This window comes from Theobroma cacao, chromosome 3, assembly GCF_053813885.1.
Source record: "Theobroma cacao isolate CCN51 chromosome 3, ASM5381388v1, whole genome shotgun sequence".
Taxonomy (NCBI): Eukaryota; Viridiplantae; Streptophyta; class Magnoliopsida; order Malvales; family Malvaceae; genus Theobroma; species Theobroma cacao.
Window position 1 is genome coordinate 43,088,163 of NC_142641.1, and position 26,695 is coordinate 43,114,857.

Genomic DNA, 26,695 nt, shown 5'->3' on the forward strand with positions numbered 1-26,695 from the left:
GACAATATCACAAAGAATAGCTATTACTTAGTAATAGCTATTCTCTCAAAAGGGGTAAAACTCAGGCATAGTTAAACCCGAAGTTTTTTATGGTTTTTGTTATTTCGTGATCATGGGAATAGCTCTGAATTATGATATGATTAAAATGTCCCTTATCATTTAAAAAATTACAATCCTAGACCTATATATATATATATATATATATATATATTTTCTCATTTTTTCTTTTTCTTTCTCTCTTTTCTCATGTTCTTTCCTCTCTTATTCTCTCTCTAAGTGGCATCAACGTCGGAGATGATGTTAGTGGCTGCTACGACGGCAGCGAAAGCGACGGTGACTGCGACGGTGACTTTATGACCGAATATGGTCGAACAAGATTCAAAGGGAGATTCAGCCAGATCTGACACTCAACGGCCAGATATGGCAGCAGGAAGCACCGGATCTGGTGCTTCCCGACCAGATCCCACGGTTGGATCTGGCACTCCACGGCCAGATCCAGCCGCGGGGAAGCACCGATCTGGCGCCATAGTGGCCAGATCCGACCACATGGTGCGCCAGATCGGCGTTTTGTTACACCGATAGCTTTTTCGGCGACCGGCCCATGAAAAAGAAAAAAAGAAAAAATAAAATAAAAGAATAAATTATTTATAAAATTTAAAATATTAATATTTTATATATAATTTAAACATTATTAATATTAATATGATTAAAATATTAAATATTAATATTTTAAACTATTAATGTTTTATTTATTAAATTATTAATATATTAAAATTTTAATGAATATAAAAATAAAATTATTAATATTTTAATAATATTATTATTAAATTATAAATAAAATATTATTAATTAAAATATTAGTAATTAAATTATATTAAAATATTGATATTTAAATTATAAATTATTAATATTTTAATTAATTATAAATTATTAATATTTTAAAAAATAAAATAATTAAATATAATAAATAGTATTTTTGTCTTTTTATTTTCTATTTTTTTCCTATTCTAAAGCTATTGTTACCAACCAAACACTGTAATAAGTCATAATAATTATTCTTACTTTATTTCATTTATCATACCAAACTACATAATACTTATTCTATTCTATTCTCACCTCATTCTATTCTCACGTAATAATTATTTTATTTCGCGAACCAAAAGTGCCATAGATACGATATGATGCTCTTGGTGTTTAGGCAATGCAATTTTCAATTCAAAACGAACTTTTGATTTACATTAATTGCTTTTGCGACACTTTGAGGAAACTTGTCGGTTTTCAACTTTTGGTAACTTTTTATTCCCCCTTTCCCGCAGAGTTTTGCTTAGCAGAGAGAAAGATGCGATTCGGGGAAGACAAGAGTGGATAAGGGAAAATATGGTAAAAATTTTACTCGTTAAATCTTATTTCTCTAATTGAGTCCCAACAAAATTTTGTTGGTATTTTTCTTTTATCCTTTTGGAAGAGACTTAAACATGAAAGACAGAAGTAAATATTCTGCCATAATTTGCTTGTTTTTTTTTATTGTACAATATTGAAAATCCAACAGAGCATTAGTTTTAAACATGAGAATTCACTTATAAATCTAAATTTTATTACAAATTCATTTTAGAACAAAATTAATTTCAGTTTTTCAATCTCATAAATTACAACATAGCTTGTTCTTTTTTTTTTTTTTTTTATTTCTTTACAAAAGGATAGGGCAAAAGGTAGCCAACTAGTCTTCAGCACCCTACCAGAACAGAAGAGATCTCTTGTATGTAACTGCAATGAGAAAGGAATCGACAGAATCTCAAAACTGCTTAAACACCCAGAAAAATTCTAAACTAGTTGCACCACTAAAATTCAGCTGAACCAGGTGTCCTTGGGAACGGTATCGTATCTCTTATATTCTCAATCCCAGTGGCAAACTGCACAAGTCTTTCAAAGCCAAGTCCAAAGCCCGCATGAGGAACTGGCAAAGAACATATTTGACAGAGGATTTATAATGGCAAATGCAATTAAATGGTAAGAGTCTAAGACAACACTGTAGTGAAAGAAAAACACGGGAAAGCAAATGGTTGAAACTGAACAGTTCTCAGGGCTCAGCAGCTATTGCACAAGTTTACGAGAGGGATCCCTAACCTGAACCATAACGACGCAGATCAAGATACCACCAGTAGCTCTCCTTACTAAGCTTCAGCTCATCTAAACGATTTTCCAGATACTCAAGTCGTTCTTCTCTTTGGCTTCCACCAATGAGCTCGCCAACCTAATAAATCGTAAACAAGGAAAGTAACTGCAATGAATTTGCCAACCAAGGAAAAGGATATAACTAGAATAACATTCTTATAGAAGAGCATCACATATGTTTGTATCAAAAAAAAAAAAAAAGGAGCATCATGTACATCAGCTGAACTTATACATTCGAATATACATCAATAATGAGATAGTAGGATGGACTTAAGATTCACAGCAAATTTGTTGGCAACATTACATAAATGAAGAAAATATTTACCCGAGGTACCAACATATCCATCGCTGCTACAGTCCTCCCATCATCATTTTGCCGCATATAGAATGCCTTGATCTCCTGAGAGTTTTACATTAAAGAACTTCAGGCATTAAAATATTAAAAGCAGATAAAATCCCAACATACAGAAGAGTGATGAGAGACCAATTGCATGCCTTTGGATAATCCCTAATTATAACAGGGCATCCATTAAATGCCTCTTCAGTTATGTAACGTTCATGCTCACTTTGCAAATCACATCCCCATTTCAACTGCAAAAGAAACCAAGAGTAAGAAATCTTCAATAGGCATAACTATCCAGACAAACTTATGGGAGGATTATCTCTGAAAGGCTTGGCTAACAATCACAAATTTAAGCAAGTTATATTCATGGCAGGAAAGAGTTATCTTGGTATTTAATCAGAAATGAATAGAAAAACCGTGACACAAGAAAAAGTTTTATATAAGTTTGAACAGAAAAGAAACATGCAATACCGGAAATTCAAATTTCTTTTTTGCTTTTAGAAGAAGCTCAATTGCATCAGTATATGGCAACTGCACAAAGTCTTTCTCAGCCACATCCTGTTCATCAAATAAAAGTCACCCACATATCAGTACAAGTAACATTGCCAGTAATGGTTTTAAGCTCAATAGAAGGGGGTAATCAAAATCTAGAAGATCAAATAACGTGCAACACCCTCACAGCTCAACTCAGAAAAAAGGTTGGATAGATGATAGAAAAAGGTAATGTAAGATACACATAGAGCTCATACATTCAGTCGATCAATGATCCCTTTCTCAATCCAAGTGTTGAAAAATTCCATGTCTTCCTTGCAATTATCAAGCACATGTCTCACCTTCCATAAAAAACAGTATATATTACTCCAAATTCACTCAGAAATATACCACTAAAGAATTTCAGTGTGTGTGCTATGAGCTTCTGACTCTATAGTCTAGCAACAAAGAGACAAATTCACAAATAGATGTGAAAAGCAACATACTACATACTGGAGATATGCAGTTGCACAGGCCGTGTCATCATTCAGATCAGCAAAAGCGAGTTCTGGTTCAATCATCTAAACAAATAGGGGGAACAAGTTCTCAGAGACAATGTTTAGTAAGGCAAGGCTTAACAAAATTAGCGAAAAGGATGTGGAGTCAAATTGAGAGTCAGAAATTTACAAGGCTAAATCAACAATGTTTACCCAAAATTCAGCCAAGTGTCTAGTTGTGTTCGAATTTTCTGCTCGAAAGGTGGGTCCAAATGTATACACCTGACAAAGTATAAAAGTACTGTGTTATTTCTTGAATTGGTTACCTTCCCATTTTAAATTGATATGAGAACAAGCAGAAGAAGTATACATCCGAAAGAGCAGTAGCGTATGTTTCAGCATTAAGTTGACCTGAAACTGTCAAGAATGCTGGTTTGCCAAAAAAATCCTGCCATATGAAAATAGGACATAAGTATTACATTAGTGGCATTCAAAACACATCACTGATTTTTTGAGAGAGGTGCAAACTGCACACAAGATTTCAGACATAAATACAAAAATAGACAATGACAACTGCAGCACAAGAAAAGTTTACTAGTACATTTCCAGAGAAATGTCTGATGAACTAACTCATCAATTGCACAGCTGATGCACAGAGCTGAGTAAGTTATAAAACCAAAGACAGTTGGCTGCCTCTCTGCATTTGAAGAGCCTTGAAATGCAAAAAGTAGGCACACTTTCATTTATAAAAGGTTAAGAATTTTAAAGAGGGATTAGATAAAGTTCTTAAACATTTTGCCCGAAGGCAGCTCTATGTAGTAGCATTGGAAACAGAGTGAAGCAAATCTAACTCACCTGTGACCAATCAATTAATCCATCCTTTGTATTTGGAATGGCTCGGACAGGAGAATCAGTGGCTTCCCTGGAGCTTGGAATCTATTAATTAAGAAAAACTTTATGAATCATAAATAAAGATATCTGACAAGCTATAACATAATTGTACAATAATTGCTAATAAGTTTTTACCTGAACCATTACATTCTTTTTAGCAGCATACTTTTACACATAGAAAGTTGTTTAAAGTAAAGTGGAATCGTGGATTAAATTTTAACAGTTAAAACATAAAAAGAAAAACAAAGTAGCTATTAGGGAAAAAAACCTAAATCTGTTAAAAGTTATTGTTCATACCAAAGTAGTAACACAGAACTGTTCACCAGCTCCTTCACAATCTGAAGCTGTAATGATAGGACTAGAGATCCACACAAAACCATTTTCCTGGAAAAATTTATGCGTTGCATAAGCCAAAGCATTCCTCACTCGTGCAACCTAAAAAGAAGTTATAAGCAACCATGCTCAGCAAATAGCAAGCAAAAGTTACAACTGCAATAATGGAAAACGATAAAGGAGAGATAAAATACTAGATAGTCACAGGAAAAGAAACCCACATCAAGAAAGCAACAATGGCTTGCAAAAATTATGGCACAATAGGAAAAGTAAATGAATATAATAGCAACTAGAGATGATAGTAAACAAGCAGCAGAACCATACCGCACCAAATGTGTTTGTTCTAGGACGAAGATGAGCTTTAGTCCTCAAAAATTCTCGGCTGACCCTTTTCTTTTGAATGGGATAGGAAGGATCACTTTGTCCAACCTGACAAAAAATGATGCATGCAATTAGTACAAAGATTCCACTAGAAGTTTAAATTTCCATATCATAATATGGTAAAGAAGTTTCATTTAGTGACCCAAGAGAGGAAAATGCAGTAATATCAATGCAATATAACACATTCATTGTCCGTTACTCCATTTCTGAACGCCTAGTCAAGGAAAAGGATAGCAAGGAAAACCAATTTAGGATAAAAGCGGAGAGGAATCACCAAGTAGCAATGTATTATGCAGTATGATGAGTGAAAATTTATTAGCTAAAAGATCTCCTTAGTTTAAGTCCAAAAATAATACTAATAATTTTCTGATTCCATAAAGCAACTTCGGCAGTTTGCAGATGCAGACCACTTGAGTTAATTGTCACAGCAAATTAGATGGATAACCTCTGACATATCAATAATCAAATTTGACAAGAGAAACAGGGAAGTCTACCATACCACAACAACTTTGTCAACCTTCAATTCCACTTTCTGCTTTGCTCCTTGGCTAGCCACCAAAGTCCCTTGTACCCATATAGATGCACCAGTAGCAATCAACCCAGATTCCACCTACAAGCTTGAAACATATAATAATTGGCAACCATATCAAAAGAATAACAACAACGATATCCCAAGTACAAACATAAATTGAAAATTCCACTTTTGGCACAAGAAATTGAATGGGATAGGAATGAAGCGCCCATCCTAACCAACCCATACTAATAAAATAGTGCTAAGAAACTGTAACCAATTAATAATATCTTTAAGAAACTAAAATATCAATACTGAAATGAAAAAGCAAGAATTTTAAAAATTCAATTACATGGATAAGAAAGATTCAATATTTCGGCCCGGCGGTACCTGATCATAACCTTCAGCATCCGAATTCATCACGCATTGCATGTTTGAAAGGCATGAGCCATCATTTACCTATAAAATATAATAGCAGCATTAACATGAATTAATTGGGGAAAAAAAAACTCTAAAAATTGAGTGTTACCTCAAGGAATGTAACGCTGCTTTGAACCCGGAGAGTCCGTACCCAACCCATAACCACCAGAGTCTGCCCGACCCGATCCAAACCTCCATCGGGTCCTCCTTTTATGTCGGCGATTTTCAACTTCTTCCTAAACTCGCCTACTGTATTCCCCATTTCACAAACTTTCTTTTCCTGGAATTCCGTTTTTGTCCTTTCTCCGGACTGTAGCGCTGCAGAAACAACGGAGCAAAAGCATCGTTTCGGAGGAACGGTTGAGTGAAACTGGAATGGTCGGCGAGGAAGTGGCGGGGAAAGGCGAGGAGTTGTTAGGTTTTTGGAATAGAAGGAAAGGAATCGGAGGGTAGAGTAGGGTTTGTACCGGAGAGGAGTGGCTGGTGCTAAAGCAGCAGCAGCAGCCGCCATTTTGCGCTACTCGTTCCTTTGCTTGGATTGGGCTGTTTGTTTGCTGGTGTGCTTTGAACGTATTCTTTTTCTTCACCCTTTTTTTTTTCGTTTTTCTTTTTTAACTAAACATACCAGAAAATAGTTTTTTTTTTTTGCCATAAAAGTAAACTAGACAAACACACAATTACAAAGAATTAAAAAAAATAAAACGCTAAAAATGACTCAATTATGATATAATATTTTCAAAATTAGTCAATTAAAAATATAAATTTGATTTTAATTAATTAATTTTATAATAAATTTAGATTTATAATTAATCTTATCTTATTTATACTTACGAATTGAGTAAAGATTATAACCAATAATAGATAAAAAGGTGTTTGATATTTAAATAAGATTAAAATAATTTATAAACGGATTAAGATAAGGAACAAGTAATAATTTTAAGATATTTATTATCTAAATTTGATTATAAATATTTAATTTTTTAATATGATTTTAATTTTTAATATATGTATTACATAAAAAATGATATATTACTTATTTTAATTAATATAATCCAAATAGACAATTCCTTTTAATTTTTTATTAATTTAATTTAAATAATAAAAATTACATAAAATGATCAAATTTTATTTTTTTATTATTAAATTTAGATTGAATTGAGTTTTGTAACCGTACTCATATAATTTTTAATTAAATAAATAAATTCATTTTTTTAATAAGATATTGTTAATCGATTTTAAATAAAATATGATTATTAAATTGAAAAATACTTTCGAAATTAAGTACTCGCCATTTGTACTATGGACTAACATCAAGTAAAACAATTGGACATCTAAATAGAATACAACTGATTAGAAATGGAAAAAAGAAAAAGGAGGAGCAAGAAAAAAATTTGAAGAAAATAAGTCATGTGCTCTCTACAGAAAACCCCTAAACCCACTATGCTTGACGATCGGTCACGGAAGAAGGTTCGTTTTCGTAATTCCTCAGGGGATGGGTTCACGCAAGACGATTCAGTGGTCGTCTATAACAACCCATCGTTCAAGGCTACTGTATTAGGTTCAGACAGTGAAGAAATGCTCTCCGGAGGGGACGATGACCTTGTTGAGGGTGCGAAGGATGAATCGGAGTTTGAAATGGAGTGTGATTCGGCAGAGTCTGATGAGGAGGACTTTGAATACGGTTCAATCGAAGGTTTCCCCTCAATCACAGTTTCTGATAAGAGGCAAGAATCGCTAGCTAGAAGATGGTAGAACTCTGTTATTGTACAGATGCTTGGTCGCGCAATTTCCTACCGGATTTTATGTGATAGATTGGCTTTTATGTGGAGACCAAAAGGTAAATATGACATTGTGGATCTAGCTGATAACAGATTCATTGTTCGTTTTGTAGATAGAGAGGATTTCTTATGAGCTTTATTGGATGGTCCTTGGGTAATCATGGGGCATTACTTAACGGTTTATCCCTAGACTCCGAACTTCTCATCAGAGATGCAAGATCTCATTGCGGTAGCGGCTTGGGTGAGATTTCCTGGTATTCCCCTTCACATGTACCACAAATCTATTTTAAAGAGGATTACTTCGTTAATTGGTAGAATGTTGAAGATTGACCATAATACAGGAGCAGAAAAGAGAGGCAAAATTGCCAGAGTAACTGTTGAGCTTGATTTGTCTGAACCTTTGACACCAAAATTTTTCTTGAACGGCAAAGAACAGAAAATTGTGTATGAAGGATTGCCTCAGGTATGCTTTACATGTGGAGTATTTGGGCACACTAAATAGGTCTGCTCAAACCACAAAGCACTTACACCCACTGAGGCACCTGTTAATCCACAAGAACAGAAGGAAAGTTTAGATGATTCCCTTTATGGCCCCTGGATGCTTGTATCTCGTAGAAGGTCAAAAGGATTGGACAAAAATCTGATGTCTACAGCCAATCAAAAATCACAGGTTCAAAGGGGGTCGGAATCAAGATTTTCAGTGCTGGATATGGTGAAAAGTGGGACAGCTAATACAATTATTTTTGATGTACAGCAACCTGCCCTCTCTAATAAGGTATAGTCTAGTCCCTTAACTAAAACTTATGAAAGAAAAGTGGAGCGGTCTCATAAGCCGCTGCAAACAGCAGTGTCTAATGGAACATCTTCTAGTGGAACCGCCCCATTAACACCTTTGACAGGCACTACCTCAGCTCTTCAAGTTTCGAAGGAGGTTGAGCAATCTCCTAGGGTGGATTCGGGAATTAATAATTCTATGAATGATGATGATTGGGTTGAACAAGATGATCAGGTAATAATGGTGGATGAAGGTGAAGGGAGGGATAACAATATGATGCAGGAAGGCAATAAACTCTTTGAATGTCGGCTGCAGGGATCCTTATCACAACATGATCCTAATAACTTGCAAGTGGAGGTTTGTGTGACAACTATTACCACTCTCGATAACACTAAACATTATGTTGTTATACCCAAAGAGAAAGCTGAAAATAATAGTGTGAAAACACATGCCATGGACAATCGAAGTACAAGACTAGCTATAGCAGAGTCGAGTGGAGGAGTTATCTTGTCGAAAGAAAAAGGAAAACAGTCAGGCAAATAAGGGAATATCTACCTACAACGGTTTTCTTTAAAGAAAAAGGCCAAAACTAAACACAACGGTACTCAAAACTTCTCTCCGTCTCTCTCTTTATTGAAGGAGGAAATCGTCCAACCGAGCATGAGTTTGTCTGAGGGGAAAGGTGGTGGTAGTCAAGGCGTGATAGCTGTTGATGAATGTCCAATGAATATGGTAAATGGGGGTAATACGGAGGTTGCTTAAACCTCTCCTTTTGCTTTTTATTTCTCTTATGAATTTGAAAGTATTGGTTTGGAACTGTCAAGGGGCTGGTGATAGAGGATTTCCTCACTTTGCTAATGATTTACAGAGAATACATAATATCTCAATTATGATATTGTTGGAGCCAAGGATCAGTGGCACCAACGCAGACAAGGTTATTCGTTCTATAAAATTTGACAGATCACACAAGGTTGAAGCAATCGATTTTTCAGGAGGTTTTTAGGTGATATGGAAAGAACACTTGCAGATTTCGGTAATTCATAATCACGATCAATGTATTCATCTGAACGTCAGATATGGATTTGGCGGTTCTTGGATATTAACAGTAGTGTATGGACATCCATATCACAAGACTAGAAGAACGTTATGGGCAGAATTATCTTCTTTTGCAGAGCATGTCACTAGTCCGTGGCTTTTATCTGGGGACGTTAATGCCTTTCTATATGCTCATGATAAGGTTGGTGGTTCATCACAAGGTAGTAAGCCTTGTCTATATTTTCAACGGTTTATTAATGCATATGGCTTAATTGATCTTGGATTTAAGAGGCCGAAATACACAAGGACGAGAGGGTTGGTTTCTGAAAGGATTGATCGGGTGCTATGCAACACTGACTAGAGGCTAAAGTTTCAAGAAGCAACTGTTCAACATCTTCATCGAATTAAATTTGACCATAGACCATTGTTAATATCATTAGGAGTGAGAGAGGTCATAAATCGAAGTCCGAGATTTCAATTTCAAGCAGCATGGCTTTCCCACTCAAAGTTTAATGATTTTGTTAAACAAAATTAGGAGTTTTCCTCTGATATCTAGGGTGCATTGAAAAAGTTTTCTAATAGTGCTTGTGTATGGAACAGAGAGGTCTTTGGTAATATTTTCAGTCGAAAGAAAAGGATTTAGCTAGACTGGGCGGCATTGAAAGGGAATTAGAATCTCAGCAATCAAGATATCTACAAGAGTTGAAAGTGAGGCTTCGTAAAGAATACGAATTAATTCTTCAACAGGAAAAGGTTTTTTGGTTGCAAAATCCCAAGGCAGATTGGCTTACACTGGGTGACAGAAATATTGAATACTTCCACCTCTAGGCAATTAAAAGAAGAACCAAGGCAAAGATTCTACATTTGCGAAATATGGATGGTACATGGTTAGAAGGTCAAGAAGAAGTTAGATTACATGCTGTTGATTTCTTTAGGAAGTTGTATTCTAAGGAGACGAAAACATTACTAGCATATCCCATTAAAGGCAAGTTCCCTTTGTTGAATAGGACAGATTATGATAGATTGACCACGCCGGTTGGTGACAAAGAAGTTATGAGGCCTTATTGGCCATGAAGCCAATGAAAACCCCTAGTATTGATGGGATACACACCTTGTTTTTCCAAAATCAGTGGTATGTGGTAGGTTCGAGCATGGTTAAGTACGTTCAGACAGTATTTTCAGGTGGCAAGATAGGTAATGAACTATGTAAGCTTTTCATTGTCCTAATTCCAAAAGCAGCATCTCCAGAATATATCTCATAGTACAAACCCATTAGTCTACTTCCTGTCATATTCAAGGTATTAATATAGGTAATAACGAACAGATTGAAACCAAATATGTCTACACTAGTGGCAAAAACCCAATCTAGTTTCATTCCGGAGCGAGCAATCATCGATAATGTGATAGTGACTTAAGAAGTCATGCACTCATTTAGAAAGAAGAAAGGTAGGGTGGGGTGGATGATGTTGAAGATTGACTTAGAAAAGGCTTATGATAGACTTCGCTGGGAATTCATACATGACATACTACTCGAGGCACATATCCCTGACCAGATTATTGATGTGTTAATTTAAAGCTGGAAGTGTTTCGAGTGTTAGATCTTTTGGAATGGTATGCCATCAGAATCCTTTTCACCATCTAGAGGCATGAGACAAGGTGACCCACTTTCCCCTTATCTGTTTGTCTTATGTATTAAAAGGTTATCACATGCTATTAATATTGCAGTGGAGCAGGGATTGTGGAAACTAATTAAATTGGGTCGTTGTTGCCCTCCTATCTCTCATCTTTTCTTCGTAGATGACCTTATCTTATTTGCTGAAGCGTCAGTAGATCAAATAGATATTATTAACGGAGTATTGGGCGATTTTTATGCTTGCTCAGGGGAGAAGGTAAATGTTCATAAATCTTCCTTTTACTACTCAGCAAATGTTTCTAAAGAATGTATTGAGAATCTCAGGAATATATCAGGCTTATCTTATTCTACGAATTTAGGCAACTACCTTGGTGTCCCATTATTTCATGGTAGGAAAAGAATCACATCCTTTAAATTTTTGGAGGATAAAGTTCGAAGTAAACTAAGTGGTTGGAAAGCCTTTTCATTATCCTTTGCTGGTATACTTACGTTAGTTAAGTCTGTACTATCTACTATTCCATATTATGTAATGCAAATAGTTTCAATTCCCCTGGATTCCTGCAAACGAATGGAACGTTACTGTCAAAATTTTCTTTGGGGTGGTGATGCTGATCATAAACGTATTCACTTAATTAGGTGCAATCAAATATGTAGACCTAAAGAGGAAAGAAGTTTGGGTGTGAAAAGGCTACACGTGATGAACAATGCCTTCTTGATGAAACTGTTATGGCAACTAGTGACTCGTCCTAAGTCCCTGTGGGTTAGCATTATTAGAGGAAAGTATAACTTCAATATGGATAGACGGTCTAGCTCAATCTATTGTCATGGAGCATCGCATACTTGGAATGCATTGAGTAAACTGTGGAATGTCTTCAACAATAATTTACGATGGGTTTTAGGTGATGGTCTCTCGATTCGCTTTTGGAAGGATATTTGGTTGGAAGATACCCCTCTTTTAGAACAGGGCCATACTCTTAATATTGTAACAAGTGAGAATTGTTGCGTTCGGGAATTCTTATTAGATACTGGTGAGTGGAATCATGAGAAGCTAGCTACCTGCCTACATAGTGATTTAGTGAACAAGATTCTGATGTTTCTTCCTCCATTGTTATCTTTCAAACCGGATACACCATACTGGGCTTCATCAGCTTCAGGGGTTTGTACTGTAGCGTCAACGTATGAGGTGTTGCGGGAAGATTATCCAAATTACATAGGACAACAAAGCAGAAAATGGGCTATTGCGTGGAAATGGGATGGCCCCCAACGGATACGCACCTTTCTAATGCAATGTCTTCATGGAAAGTTATTGACTAATTTAGAATGTAGGAGAAGGAACATGTCGTCTTCGGCTACTTGTGCGTTATGCTCAGTATCAGATGAATCAGTATTACACCTCTTAAGAGATTGCCCACACTCCAAAGAGGTATGGTTGAAATTGGGGTCACGAATGGGCTATGGGAACTTTTTTGATTTACTTCTCTCAGATTGGTTGTTAACTAATCTAAAAAATTATAATGTTTGTGTTGATGGTATCCCTTGGGTTATTTTATTTGGTTTTACTTGCTGGTATATTTGGAAGTGGAGGAATGTGAAAGTTTTTGAAGGAAAGTTGATACCCATGGATAGGAAGTTATCGATGATAAAAGGCTTAGTTGCTGCATCATATCATGCTGTCCAAATTCCCTGCACACATAGTAGGTTGAATGGATATAAAAGAGAAATGCTGGTTGGATGGCAAAACCCTCCACAAGGTTGGGTGGCAGTAAACACTGATGGTGCATTACGTCGTAATACAAACATGGCTGCTGCAGGTGGTGTTTTTCGGGACTGCAACGAATATTGGTTAGGTGGCTTTGCTGCAAAATTGGGGAAGTGTTATTCCTATAGGGCTGAGTTATGGGGAGTCCTACATAGCCTTCGTATAGTAAAGGAGAAAGGATTTAGTAAGATATGGCTGCAGGTGGATAATAAAATCGTGGTTAAGGCAATTATCTCTAGTGCATTGCATCCATGTGCGAATTCTGATTTACTAAATGCTATTCATGGACTGTTGCAACTCGACTGAGAGGTAAAAATTTCTCATATTTATCGAGAATGAAATATGGTAGCCGATGGTATGGCCAACATTGGTTTTAATTTAGTTAGTAGCTTTATTCTGTTTGATGTACCACCTCCATAAATCAGTTCAAGGATGTTCAATGATGTATTGGGAGTTTGTTTTCCAATAATGGTTAGACAATATTAAAAATTTCCTTTCATAAAAAAAAAAAAAAGCTGGAAAGCTCCAAAACAAAGAAACTGTCTAAACGTACGTTCATCCCAGCATGCGAAAGAGAAGAGTTCCGCTTGTCAGCACCAAAGCAGTCATCACGCTAAGTAGGGAGTAGTAGCTGTACCATAATATTCCCTCTCGTTGGCCTTTCCATCTCCCTCTCTCTTCTGCATTTCTGCTTTTCTTCATTCCCAAACCCGGAAACTTGCCTCCCAAGCAACTGTGCTATCACCAAAACCTTTATTTTTCCCATAGGCGCCACTCCATACACTCTCCATGGACCTCTCCTCCTCTCTTCCAGAACCACAGCGACGGCTGCGGACTCATCATCATCAACAATTCAGTTACCAATCAACCCAAGCTCTTTATTACTACCAACAAAGCCAACAACAGCAACAACCTTATGCCCATAATCGTCCTTCTGGTTACGCCTATCATCAAGTGCCCCCGGAGGTAGTTTCGGTTAATGCCGCCCCGCAAATTGCGGATTCTGGTGGGGGAATGGCTCAGGTGGGACCGAACCCGTTGGCCTCGGCAAAAGTGGTTGCCCTGTCGCAGCTGACGCAATTCGAGGGCACTGCAACGGCTGTAATGCAGGCCAACTTTGGGGCGGCGCTGCTGCACCTTGGACCGACTTTAGTACCTACGCCGCCGGTACGGTTATTGATTAATTTTTTTATTAATTGTTCTTCGATTTCTGGTAAAATTCTTTTGATTTTTCCAGTTATTTTTTTTATTTCATGAACTTCATTTCCTTAATAATTTTCCATCTGCCGTAAAATTTATTGTGGTAACTTCCTTGGTATTTACGTCTTCGCTTCTAACTTTACACTGTATTGGGTGTTGTATTAGAGTTGTAAATAAAAAAGAGAAGTATTCAATTGCAAACTGTAAAGTAAGCAATCAAGTTTACAAGCCATGGAAGTTCTGTTTTCAGTTTTGAATGCTGGCATAAAGTTCTCAACTGCATCAACCTTGATCAACGAAAATTTGGCCTTGCTAAGTACGACCGCACCTTTACTTAGTTGAAATCTTCCTATACTCCAATTTCATTTTTAAACTTTCCTGCTCATAGTGTGGAGTAGAATTGCTCTGTAGGACATGCTCAATTGTAGGTGATAATTTATAATGAGCTCACTTAGGGTGTAAAAGTGTTGGTTTACACTTAGTTTGGCTAAAAGCTTTTATGTGTTTGCATTCCTTAGATCGGTAAGTTTGGGGTTCTGCTTTTGATAAATGAGAGACTACTAATGGACTGAGCTAAGCTAGCTTGCAACCATTTTGTTCGTACTCAATAATGTAGGATGTGCTTCAGTTTTAGCCAAGTCTAACAAGCCAATTATGAGCTTGAGCCCTTTTTACGTAAGGCTTCCTTGTCTGAGAACCTGCTTGTGACCTTTTCTTTTAATCCGTCACATAGTTGCCTTCAATTCTTTTGAATTTGGGGAGAATGTCAAACAGTAGGAAAATGTAGTGGCTTAGTCATGTCAGTTGCCAAATAGGAGAATTTGAAGCCACCGTGCTGTCAGTCCATCAAGGCTATTTATCCCTTGAGTTCTCTTTGGCTTTGGCTTTGGAATGAACAGGTATGTACTTTTTGGTTTCCTTGATTTGTATCTAGCAACTGCAATGGTGATTAAATATGGTCTAAAACTTTGTGGATCCTGTCAGGGGTATGTTATTCTAGCAAAGTTGCATGATTGCTGGTATAATGCTGGGTGGGGTTGATAACTCAGGATGTTTTTCAACCTGGTTATGAAATTGTGAATTCAATATTTGTCTTGTTACTTTTCAAGTTAGAAGTCAACTTTGAATTCTGGGGCAAAGTTTGAGTTTGAGCTTCGCAGTTTGCCACTGGAAATATATAAATTTGTGTTCTTATAGTTATGTAAAATGTCAGTGAATTTCAATTCTAGCCTTTTCTTTCTTAGTAAACTAAAAATCAGTGAATTTCAAATGCACTATTGGAAGAAAAATTCTTACTGCAGAATTTTGTCCCGTGAAGGTCAACAAAGTTCATTACTGGTGAATATCAGCATTCAGCAGGTTAGGAAGTCATTTATACATATATCGTGATAGAGCTTAGGGAGGTTGAATTGTTGTGAGGGATAGACCATGAGGACCTTTCTTTGACAGATATTTTTTTTATGAATTCACAGAAGTTAAATCACCACTGTCATTCATCCACTACTTTACTTTCTGAGAACCATTTATTTTGGAATTCCATCAGAAGGTGCTGCCTAAAGCCCTGGGACTCTTGCCCCCTTTTTCTTCATGTTGGATCAAGCGACTAGTTAAGACATGAAGAAATTTATGCTTTCTTAATCATATCCAATAGCATTTATGCTGATGACATCGGAAGTTAATCTAGGTTTGCATGGGTTTCTTTTTCCCTGATTTTCACCACCATTTATCCTTCATGTTCTTGAAAACTTTTAGAGCCTGTTTTGCAGGCTGGTGGGTCTCCATAAAATAGGGGTGGTAGAAGAGGCAGTAGATCCTTCAGAGGTCATGGCAGGGGATATAACGGCCACCGCCTTCCCAATACTGGTGACCGTGGCACAGGACGTGGTGGGGGCAGAGGTGGTCCTCAATGCTTTCAAAAACATGGAGCATCATCAGCGTCACAGCAAGAGCCTTCCACTGAGAATATAAAATCTACAGTTGAAGTGGGACCCTTGGCTGCTTTACCTAAAGAAACAGCTCAAACTGCAGTGCCTCCTAAGGCATCTCCGTCTACACCAGCAGTGGAGAAGGCTCCGTCAAGCAGGCGACCACCACAGGGTGCATGGTGTGAGCTTTGCAGGGTTGAGTGCACCAGTTTGGAAATCCTTGAGCAACACAAGAATGGCAAGAGGCATAAAAAGAACCTGCAGAAAACTGAAGGGTCAAAGAGTGGTCTCAAACCTCGCAGAGAAAAACAGAATGGAAAGAAACTTGCAGGCAAGCCTGAGAATAAAGGATCTCAGCATCCCGACAGTGCCCAAGAAGGTGAGGAGAAAAAGGCAATAGAAAATTTATTGGCAGAATCTGTTCGTAGTGAAATTTCTGTGGAACCTAAACAACAAATTAACGGAGAGAAACCTACTGTAGTCACTGTGGAAGAAACCCCTCGGATTGATTGTTCTGACAGCCAGAGGCATAGGATGAAGAGGAAGATGCGAGGTGGTCAGGGAGGGAAGTGCACGAAAACTTTAGAAGCTTCAAGGCCGAAAATTGGACCTCGCAAACGAAAGGCTGTAATTCCTCTCATCTGTGACCTGTGTAACGTGAAGTGTGATACTGAAGAGGCTTTTGACGGCCATCTTTCTGGGAAAAAACACACTGCTAAGCTTAAACGATTTGGGCCTGTGGGAATTGAAGTTCTTTACCCCCCTAACCCAATTGGGCAATCAATGTTGCTTCCTCAAGGCAATCAAGAAACTGTTCATAGCCCACAAGGTTCACATCGTGCAGCCGGGGCTTACATGCCTCCACAAATTCGCCAAGCAGCACCAGCAGCATCAGGTTTGAGTCTCCAGTATCAACAAAATCACGACCAGATTGCTCCCAAGAATGCCGTTATATTGGCACCTGAAGCCTAGTACCTACTAGCTACAAGTGAAGTTTGGCCGTGGCTAGTCAGCCAAACCAGCTTTTGGAATGGTAATACTGAGTTCAAACTTTAGGGAATTTTTTGCTCTACTCCATAGCAGAATTACAGGGACTAGTTGCTTGGTCCTGTGGTCCATAAAGCTGGCCCAGCTCTTAAATTTGCTGCTGATACAGGTCATCTGACCTTAAGCAAATGAATGCATGGAAACTTTTTAGACTCTTTTAGCTCTACCTAAGCAAATAATTGCTACTCTTCTTTTAAACAAAAACATGTGAAATAATGAAATTTGGATTTTGCCTTTCCCTCCCTGGTTTTGTGGGATTCTTTTTTTTTCAGTAATTTGTTTTACTAAAATCAGGCTTAGATGTTGCTGGCTTCTCCTAATGTTGCATTTTTTTGTGATTACCGTGAATTACAAATTTTCTGATTCTGATAAGCATGCCCTTCCTAGGGATGGTTGAAAAATGAACTAAGCGAGAGCTTGTTTGATTCCAATTTTAGGTCCATTGTGGCTTTTATCTTCATTTTTTATTTATGATTAGGGTCATTCAACTTTGAGCCAATTGGTTACTTCCTCCTAGAGCTTTTTTTGGGAGAGTTTGTACTGTTTTGATCAATTTTTTTGGTGGTTAATGAAACCCATCCTTTTTTCGCACTAAAAAGAATCATTTATGTTTAATGGTAATAAATTTGTATTTGGTGTACCAATAGTATATAATATCTATACATTATCACGTAATTATAAAGTATTATCTCATAAATATATAAATATAAAATTTAAAATTTTGTTCAAAATAAATATTTGTTAAAAATTATGAATATTATTTTTTAAAATTCTAAATTTTTTCAATGATTTATTAACAAAGTAACAATATCTAGTTAATTGAGAACAAATGTAACAATTTCTATATATTTGGTTTATCATTAAGTTTTGAAAATTTATAGATGATTATTGAAAAAATTTTAATTTTTCCTAAAAGTATGGAGTGTAAAATAATGTAATACATTTTATTTAAAAATATTATAAAATTTGAAAAGAAAAAAGAGGTTTGGACATATCATCCTTCAAAATTCCTAAGAAATAAGAATAGACGGAGGATACTTTGAGGTATGGTATTTTGATATAATTAGAATAACCTATTTGTCTTTTGACCTTTTCTGATTAATACAAAGTAAAAGACAAAAGAATGAACGAATAAGCAGCCCGAACTCCAAAACAGCCAAAACTCCAGCCTTTCGTTTGTCAACACTAGTCAATTCCTCTTCAAGCAATCTGAACCGTAGGATCTTGGTTCCGACCCCAAACCCATTTCGGTTGCACAGCCTGAGAGCTCTTCCATTTCAGCTCAACCCAAATTCCCTCAAAAAAAAATCGATACTTTGACGTTACCTATATATAGAGAAACAGAGGATTAGAAGTTTCCTACAGCAAAAATGGCAGACCACTCTGATGATTTAGACCAACTTCTTGATAGTATGTTTCTCTGTCTAAAAATCTTTGTTGTAGTATATTTTCCCCTTAATTTTCTTTTTTCTTAAACCTCTGAATTTTGAACTTTTTCTTTTGTTTCTTCAGGTGCTTTGGATGATTTCCAGAATCTCAACCTTACTCCTCCTTCTCAAAGGTACCGTCTTTTTCTCTCTTTCTCTACATGTATATGGGCAAATTTCATCTCTTTTTTTTTTTTTAAAAAAAAAGAAAATTCTCAATATCTCGTTTTTGTTTTGGGTCCAAATTCTTGCCCCCAAGCTAAAAATTCCTCCCCCTTTTTTTTTTTTCTAATTTTTTGTCAAAACCTAGACATATGATTAGATATCTTGGATATTAACTGTGGTGCTTTGCCTAGGTTGAGTTTTTGTTACAATTTCTTTCGAGTATTTAGCTTTATATTTGTTTAATAGGGGAGGAGGAGGAGATGGTGAAGAAAAGAAGCCAGAATCTGGTTCTTTACCAAGTGGGGTTCAAGGGTTAGGAATGGGATTACCTGACTTGAAGAGCAAGAAAAAGGGAAAGCAAAAGGTTTTAAGGGAATCCCATGTCACAGAGGCTCTTGATAAACTCAGAGAACAGACCAGAGAGACTGTAAAAGGATTGGAATCAATGTCGAAACCTGGTGGAGATGATCTTGGTAAGGATGCAATGATGGAGGATTGGGTCAAGCAGTTTGAGGAGCTTGCTGGGTCTCAGGTATATTGGCTTGAATTTTTTCACGTGTCTTTTAAGGCTTCATTTATCTCTCGTATCATTCTTTGGTCAGGTAGTTTTTTAGTGTGGAATGTCAGGTAGATATTGTACATTTCAGTTTGGTTTTTGCTGTAGTTGTAGCTTCAGCTCATTTGCTTTAAAATTTACCAGTGAAGCCGGTGTTTCTTGATTCTTAAGTTGGAATTTGCACAGTATGACATTAAGGAGGAGATGGTATTCTCATATTTGGTGAAGAAAACTTGTAGCATATTATCCAATTAATTTTGGAATTAATTGAGTTAGATTTACTGGCTTGAACATTGAATCATCAGCACTGGATACTGTTTTCGGTTCTGAGTTGATAATCAAGACAGTTTGTTTGTCTTTTTTCTTTTTTTCTTTATTATTATTATTAATTTTTCTTCCTTAGGGGTGCGGAGGGGGGGTTCTCTCAGGAACACTTTGCATTCACATGACAAGATCAGTAATGAGATTGCCTTATGCAACCTTTATTTTTCCTTGCTTGCCTTGTTCTGTGCATTTGAGAAATGTACATCATATGGGTTTCGTTGTAAAGGAGTAACTCAAATTCATGAAGCTTTGAAATGAACCTCCTCCAGCCCCCTCCAAATCCAGCTCCCCCCCATCCCTTGTCACTTTGTTGCAAGGGAGGAGGCATTTGGAAAAGGCCTAAGAAGAAGGTTGGTTTTAAGGAGGTCACTATGTTTTAGCATGCATCTTCTAATGAAGTAATATTTAACATGGCTGGCAAGCCAGGCATATTATATATGCTCAAAATAGATAGGTTTTCGTTGGTTCAAATTTGTTGAGTTATGTAGCCAATTGAGTCAACTAGGTAATAGCGTTATAAGTTACTAATTTTTGTATGAATTCTTGCATGGACATGCATATACCTCATACATACATACATATAGACATATATCACTGGAAACAATCAAGGCATACATTTATTAATACATATATCTTATCTTCTAATATTCTAGACATTGTCTCACCAATTGTTTTCAATTTATTTAGGCTCCATTTGGTTGATGTTTTTTCTTTTTACTATTCATTTTTGGTTTTCTGCTCATTTTTCATTTTTTGCAAAAAAGGTAAAATGCAAAAGCATCAACCAAACGGAGCCTATAGTTTTAGGTATCAGTAGTAGCACATGCTAGGGAATAAATACTTAATTATTCCTTAATTTTGATCAGGACATGGAATCCATTGTGGAGACTATGATGCAACAACTTTTGTCTAAGGAGATTCTTCATGAACCCATGAAGGAAATTGGAGAAAGATACCCACAGTGGTTAGAAGAGCATAAAGCCAGTTTGAGCAAAGAAGAATATGAACGTTACTCTCACCAACATGAACTGATTAAGGAGCTTAATGGAGTCTATGAAAATGAGCCTAATAACTTCACCAGGATTGTTGACCTCATGCAAAAAATGCAAGAATGTGGTCAGCCACCAAATGATATTGTGCAAGAGCTTGCTCCTGAATTTGATTTATCTAATCTTGGCCAGCTGTAAGTGCTCTTTCTTTTGCAGCAATCTAAATCAATTATTCATTTGTAATATTGGATTTTGTCCAACCTACCAGCCTGCATGTCCTTTATCTATTAAAATTACTGTCCCCTCCTTCTAGTGTTAATGTTTGGTGAAAGGTCATTTGGCAGGATAAAATGTCCTAGGAAAGTGGTTTCTGAAGGATCACCATAAAGTAATTCAAATCATGAGCCAATTGTTTGGATCAATAGTTGTTGGAAATCATTGATTACGATCTGCTGAATATGGGATGAGGGTGGTGGCTCTATGGGCCTCAGGTCAGATATTACTGGGGTAGGATGGCCTGCTATAGGTTTTAGGTTGAGTCTCCTAGCCCAAAAGTAGTCAGTCCTTGATTTTGCTTCCCCAAAACTACAGCAGATACTCGATGATTTTCGCTGCTTCAAAAGATATAACTCATCCTAGCAATGTAGTAGATGTGCTTATGAAGAGATTGTAGTTTCCTTGTCACACTTTGGATGAAATTTTTAGCTATTGTCTTGACATAAGAGGCATTTTCCTTTTATTATTAGCTAACAAACACTTCTACTCTTGCAGATCCCCAGAGATGCTAGAGTCACAGCAAAACTGTTGTATAATGTGAGGCAATATCCTGTTGCAGACTTGGTGTCCTTCTATTCAATAGATATTCTTTTAATACATTGCTGGGAAATAAAGTAGCTTCCTTGAACTTTTAAGTTATTTGATCCTCAAAGAAATTACATGCTCAATATTTTGAGCCTAGTTTTCATATTAAGCTTGTTTATGATTATGGGGAAAGGGTTTATGAGTTATGACCAAGGTTTGGTGTGCGACTTGCTTGGTGATTCTTTGAAAAATATTGGTTTACATTCAAAGGGTTACCTCAAAAGCACCGCATGTATAAATACAATCATCCTGAGTAATGTTCTCTTCCCCGCCCCCTTTCTTTTTCTCTTACTTTATACTAACAGCTCATAAAACCATTACTGCTGCTTTTGTTGAATGACAGAAGCCAATATTCTCTTCTTTACATAATGAAAACTATAAATTTTAAAAGGAACCAAATGCCCAGAATCAAATGAATTTTCTCAGTATTATTTTTGGGATAATTAAGAACTGCTCAGAATGAATGTATCAAAGCTTAAAGAATCAATTGAAGGAAAGAACATTGTGGCATTACCATGTGCAAGTTGATGCTTATTAAAAATTTAACATTGAATTGAATGAAAGAATTTTGCAAAAGAAAAGGAATAAGGGAATGTTGTCTCGGGCTCTCTGGCTAAGCCTAAGCGTCCCACTGTGCAATCCAGTGTCTCCCATTGACAAAACTTTTGACCAGAAATGGATGGGCCGCATCGAAATCTAGTTCCCTTGCCCATGATACTCCACGAACGGCTGCAGCTCCTGGACCCCAGCATTTGTACACACCAAAAAACACAGTCCTGCAAAGGGAAACAAAAAAGGGCATTGTTGCCCATTTGACCCAATTTATTAATACCCAAATTCAATCATTTCTCGTTTATGTCTTGCTAGCTTCGATTTCTTCCATCGTTATGTTTTTCTTGACTGTTGAATGAAATAGGATCATCCACTCATGACTATTGACTAATTGAGACTCAGATTCCTGAGCTTGCCTTTGTCATTTGGGTCCTACTAACAGAAAAATGAGAAAAAGAAAGCTATCTTGATTCTGAAAATGTTGATCATTGTCATCATCACCGCACCGATTGTCCAACTTTTGACTATAAAAAATGGGTTCCACAAATGATTAAGATCTAAATGGAATCAGACTATATATGACAATTATTTATCTTTAAATATCGATACATCACATGAACGTATAAAGTACATGAATAATTGAGATCGATTATATGATTGGAGCAACTATTCATATTTGACTTCTTAAGATTAACATGTGTAAAAAGAGAAGGGTAAAAACGTAGTTTGAAGAATAAGTAGGAAAGGGGGAGGGAACATACTTATTTTTGTTGCTAACATGGTCCCAGTCGTCCCAGCCACCGTGAGCAACCAGGTCGTCGAAGTAAGTGTACGCATAGACAATCCTCGAGTATTGACCCATGGCTCGACCCACATATAGAGGGCCAGTACCTGTCACCTTGCATCTCACAAAAGCAAAGCCCGTCCTCTCATCTGGTGAGCTTCTGTCGTGGGCCGCAATGGATCCGAATCTTGTGGCTATTGAGTGCAGTTCACAATCCTGAACCACCAACCAAACCGTGAGTCAACATAAATACACTGTACCAAAATAACCCAAGTTTTGCTGGCTCTGATTAACGAAGCCGGGGGAGCGAAGGTCTAGGCTGAAAGAACTGTGTCGTTTAAGTGCATTCAGTGTTATATTTATTTTCATGATTGTTTACTTATTTCTCAGCTCTCTTTTGGGAAGTTGGGTACCACTGCTTTCTGACAGACAAAAATGTCTGTTGATAAGAGAAAGCTCCCTTCCTTTTTTCAACTTTATGGACAAGGGAGTCAGATTTTGCTATAGAATAATGCAACGTCCTTTCCCTTTTTCCTTATCTCTGTTGTATATTGTTCATTTCCATTTCAAATTCTATATCCCAAGTCACGGGCAACCCGTCGTATTTGTTTTGTAGAGGATATAGTAGACACTAGACAGGATAATATTTTAAAAAAAGAAAACCAGTTCTATTTTCAAATAAAAAAAATTGTTCTTACTTTGTACATGGACCGGCCATTTCCAAAGATGAAGTCAATTGAGCCCTCTATGTAACATTCCTTGAAGTAATGGCGACCAGCATCATCACAAAGAGTGTCTTGTGCACCATAGAATCCACAGCCAGAGAAATAGGCCTTGTCGCCCGATATGCGAAACGCCACAGCTTGCCATCCTTGCATTCCTGGCATGGGTGCCGGTGCTGTATTCTGCATAATTAATATGATTATTTTCATGATTGAAATGGTTGGTATAAAAGCCATTTTGAACACGAAAATGAAAGATGGTTGGTACCCAAAACCAAAAATCAATAAATACAACCATATATATATTACCGCCAAAAAAAAGTCACATGCAGCATGAATTCAAGAGAAAAATTGCATGGCTCATTTAATGTTTTTAGAGCACTTGTCAATTAGTTCTCTGCTACTAGCACTTTTGTCCTTTCAGTCTCAATGTACTGGGAAATTTGTAAGAAAATTTGTTTGAAAAAGGACCTTCTAGCTGTAAGGGTTCTTATATTTACCTTGAAGCTGATATTTCTAGCAGAGAAATAATTAGCATATACAGTGACAGAAGCAGTTTGATAAGTACGCAACTGTTGGCCGTTGGCCCCACGATCACACGCTCGATCATGCCACTCGATGAACGTCACGTCTCTCCCTGAGCCCTGAAACGTGATGTATGGCTTTGTCGCCGGCACCACCACCTTCTCTCTGCACCGCCACCACACCATATCAATGTCTCATTCAGAACATATATACAAGAAGATATATTAATGCCTAGACAGCATTTTCAAAGTGAAGACATTGTTTAGCACTTTTTAAGAATGTTTTTCCTTCGCGTTTGAGCATATATTGATGCTTTACTCTTAATTAAGAAGGCTAAAGAAACCCAGAGAAATAAGTATTACATGTAATATCCAGGGCTGATTTGAATTAGAACGTTCTTTCTATTATTCTCTGAAACTGCATCCACGGCATCTTGGACTGACCGGAAATGACCTGAACCGTTAACGTCGACGGTAATCCGCTGGTGACCGATGGGTCCAATCCACTTATGGTGGTGCCCTGTTGAGTTAGTCGTAGAAGCAGTTGCATTGACGACTGAGCTTGTTGCTAGGGACAATGGCGGCGCATGACAGAAGAAAGAAGCAGAAACGAAGAAAAAACAGAAGTAGAAGAATAAGAAGGAACTGAAAGACTCCATTAAAATAGCATTAAGCGGTCAGAAGAATAGAAATGATAAGAGAGAGATGAAGAAATGCAAAGAATGTTTCAGTGTGGGATTATACTTCTGGGGCTGATAATTTGCTCTCACGATCTTATATATATAATGCAAGAAAGAGAAAGAGAGACATATAATTAATCATCTGAATTAATTTAGTTGAAGAATCTCTCCATTTATTTAATTACTTATAATTTTCTGTTTTGGGAATAAAATTTTGGGTGTTTGCAACGGTCATTTTTTGTTCCCTCGCAAGGAGTGTGATTGCATTTGTAGCTAGCTTTGGTTACTGTTGTAGGCTTTTATGGGTAGCCCTTGGCTGCATTATACGCAAGTCTCAATGTGGGGGCGGTATTTCTTTGGCTTTGCTTTCTATCTGGTTGGGTACGTACTAACGAATATAAATCTTAGTATATGTTTCTGTTTTTTTGTCATGTTCGACTTGGATTCTGACCGTAGATTCGGTGTTTTCGGCTGTTCTTTGATTCATTCGAAATTTTGAATCTGTAGCTTCTACTGTTTTTTGGTTGCGTTCTTCTTAAGGATCAGCAATATGTGCTAATAGGAAAGTCCCTTTGCAGCTAAGATTGTTAAGTATTATAATTCTGAAGAATATTGAATCATCGATTTGATTCTGACAATGGAAATGCAATGGTATGGTAATTAAAATTCATTAGTGGAAATGTCTATGAAGATAAATATACTACCATATATGGAACAACGCTAGCCAGAGACAGTAAAAACTACCAACTCCTTCGTGAATAAATGGATAGGAAAAGAAGAACAAGGAGCTAATACATTGCAAGTTCTTGGGGTGGTAAAAGAAAGCAACATTTCCATGAGTATAAATTCAACTCTTCCAATCAATGACAACTGATTAAATTAAACAGGTGAAATAGGAAGGAGTGAGGGTAAAATAAGATCATGCACAAGCAGTTAAGAAAAATCATTTTCCTTCCTTCTCTTCTACACGTTTTGAGTACAGCCATAACTAAATAACCTAAACCAACACATGGAGGAAAAATGAAAGCACCACACAAAGCATAATTTTGTCCAATCTTAATCCAACCATAATGAAGCATTAGGCTTAATCCACAAACTAATTAACAGGAAACGGTCGCCTTTTGTCCAGCCTCCGGTGGTGTTGGCGTGCATGAAGATTGATGGTCCGGGCATGGCTCAATAGTTATTTATCTTTTCTAGTTTATTATTATTAGCTTAAAAAAAACATTTTTTTTTAACTGGTCCCTAATGTGGCCCACTTGTTTTTTTGAACGTTGGGACTACAAAATCTTTTTCTGATTAGGGCTAGAGACAAACATGCCCAAACTCTCGTGCAGAGATTTTTTTTTTCCCTTCAATTTTTGTGACTGAATTACCACTGAAAAATTGCAACACCAAAAGTCATTGATTATGACGGTGATGATTGGCTTGATTGTAGGTGCGGGACCCACTCCAAAGATGCTATAACCCTTTTAACGTTCTGGTCAGGATTTGTGAGGTTACACTGCCAAGTCCCGACAGGGTTGCCCTCCAATCATGGCCACGTCATTTGGCTTTGTGGATAAATTGGGATAATCCAGTGTTCTTCCACGTTACTTGGATTTTGGTCTCGCATTGATCATGCTCGTCCATCTAACAATTCGTTGATGATGATGAACATGGATGTCTGTATTTGGAATGTGAACGTGTACCGTTAATATTTTTTAACTCAAAAATTATGTTTATCAAGTGCAGGAAAGCTTTGTTTATAAACTCAAGTCTTATTTTATTTTTTACTAATATCATTACATTGACTCATTTTATTTGTAAAGGAGAAAAACTCATTTTAAGGAGTCTTATATCAAAGGAATTGGATAAATTTTATTATCATTAATCACAAACTCACGTTTTAAATTCAAAAGACATATTTATCAAGTGAATGAAAATTTTTACTTATAAAT

At 36.8% G+C, this 26,695-nt stretch overlaps 3 protein-coding genes and 1 long non-coding RNA gene across 5 annotated transcripts; 1 reads left to right on the forward strand and 3 right to left on the reverse strand.

Moving 5' to 3' along the window:
• Nucleotides 1–1,572: 1,572 nt before the first annotated feature.
• NS1 (Class II aminoacyl-tRNA and biotin synthetases superfamily protein) lies at nt 1,573–6,619 on the reverse strand. Of its 2 annotated transcripts, XM_007039771.3 has the most exons (15): nt 6,129–6,616; nt 5,990–6,058; nt 5,588–5,698; nt 5,032–5,136; nt 4,672–4,809; nt 4,339–4,419; nt 3,854–3,931; nt 3,697–3,765; nt 3,493–3,567; nt 3,265–3,348; nt 2,987–3,073; nt 2,668–2,763; nt 2,498–2,572; nt 2,125–2,251; nt 1,573–1,954 (listed from the first exon to the last, which is right to left on the reverse strand). In XM_007039771.3, exons 1-15 carry the CDS (start codon nt 6,528–6,530, stop codon nt 1,839–1,841), a joined length of 1,713 nt encoding a protein of 570 aa, XP_007039833.3. In that variant the 5' UTR covers nt 6,531–6,616; the 3' UTR covers nt 1,573–1,838. The 2 variants fall into 2 exon arrangements, with proteins under 2 accessions (XP_007039833.3, XP_088661180.1); XM_088805054.1 differs by lacking the exon at nt 1,573–1,954 and having other exon boundaries at nt 2,657–2,763; nt 6,129–6,619.
• A 9,187-nt stretch (nt 6,620–15,806) lies between these two features.
• LOC148763848 (uncharacterized) lies at nt 15,807–17,102 on the reverse strand. Its single transcript, XR_016025080.1, has 2 exons — nt 16,601–17,102; nt 15,807–16,382 (listed from the first exon to the last, which is right to left on the reverse strand). It is a non-coding gene; the product is annotated as an uncharacterized LOC148763848 (long non-coding RNA).
• Nucleotides 17,103–18,322: 1,220 nt separating this feature from the next.
• Nucleotides 18,323–21,830, forward strand: LOC18606260 (peroxisome biogenesis protein 19-2-like). The gene is made up of 5 exons (XM_007039778.3): nt 18,323–18,581; nt 18,684–18,732; nt 19,010–19,295; nt 20,510–20,826; nt 21,404–21,830. Exons 1-5 carry the CDS (start codon nt 18,542–18,544, stop codon nt 21,447–21,449), a joined length of 738 nt encoding a protein of 245 aa, XP_007039840.3. The 5' UTR covers nt 18,323–18,541; the 3' UTR covers nt 21,450–21,830.
• A 129-nt stretch (nt 21,831–21,959) lies between these two features.
• PME5 (Pectin lyase-like superfamily protein) lies at nt 21,960–24,835 on the reverse strand. Its single transcript, XM_007039779.3, has 5 exons — nt 24,439–24,835; nt 24,052–24,241; nt 23,528–23,734; nt 22,807–23,045; nt 21,960–22,269 (listed from the first exon to the last, which is right to left on the reverse strand). The coding sequence occupies exons 1-5, from the start codon at nt 24,732–24,734 to the stop codon at nt 22,113–22,115; spliced, it is 1,089 nt and encodes a 362-aa protein (XP_007039841.3). The 5' UTR covers nt 24,735–24,835; the 3' UTR covers nt 21,960–22,112.
• Between the last annotated feature and the right edge of the window lie 1,860 nt (nt 24,836–26,695).

Bases quoted from the DNA above. Each gene is read 5' to 3' on its own strand.
- NS1 (XM_007039771.3), bottom strand. From the start codon at position 6,530: ATGGCGGCTGCTGCTGCTGCTTTAGCACCAGCCACTCCTCTCCGGTAC. The intron at 3,349-3,492 runs GTATGTTGCTTT...TTTTTATGGAAG, and splicing joins CTGCATATCTCCAGTATGTA to GTGAGACATGTGCTTGATAA. The intron at 3,074-3,264 runs GTATGAGCTCTA...TTTGATGAACAG, and splicing joins GGATCATTGATCGACTGAAT to GATGTGGCTGAGAAAGACTT.
- LOC18606260 (XM_007039778.3), top strand. From the start codon at position 18,542: ATGGCAGACCACTCTGATGATTTAGACCAACTTCTTGATA. The intron at 18,582-18,683 runs GTATGTTTCTCT...TTGTTTCTTCAG, and splicing joins TTTAGACCAACTTCTTGATA to GTGCTTTGGATGATTTCCAG. The intron at 20,827-21,403 runs GTAAGTGCTCTT...CTACTCTTGCAG, and splicing joins TTATCTAATCTTGGCCAGCT to ATCCCCAGAGATGCTAGAGT.
- PME5 (XM_007039779.3), bottom strand. From the start codon at position 24,734: ATGGAGTCTTTCAGTTCCTTCTTATTCTTCTACTTCTGTTTTTTCTTC. The intron at 23,735-24,051 runs GTAAATATAAGA...TTAATTATGCAG, and splicing joins CTAGAAATATCAGCTTCAAG to AATACAGCACCGGCACCCAT. The intron at 22,270-22,806 runs GTATGTTCCCTC...TTCCCTTTGCAG, and splicing joins CATGTTAGCAACAAAAATAA to GACTGTGTTTTTTGGTGTGT.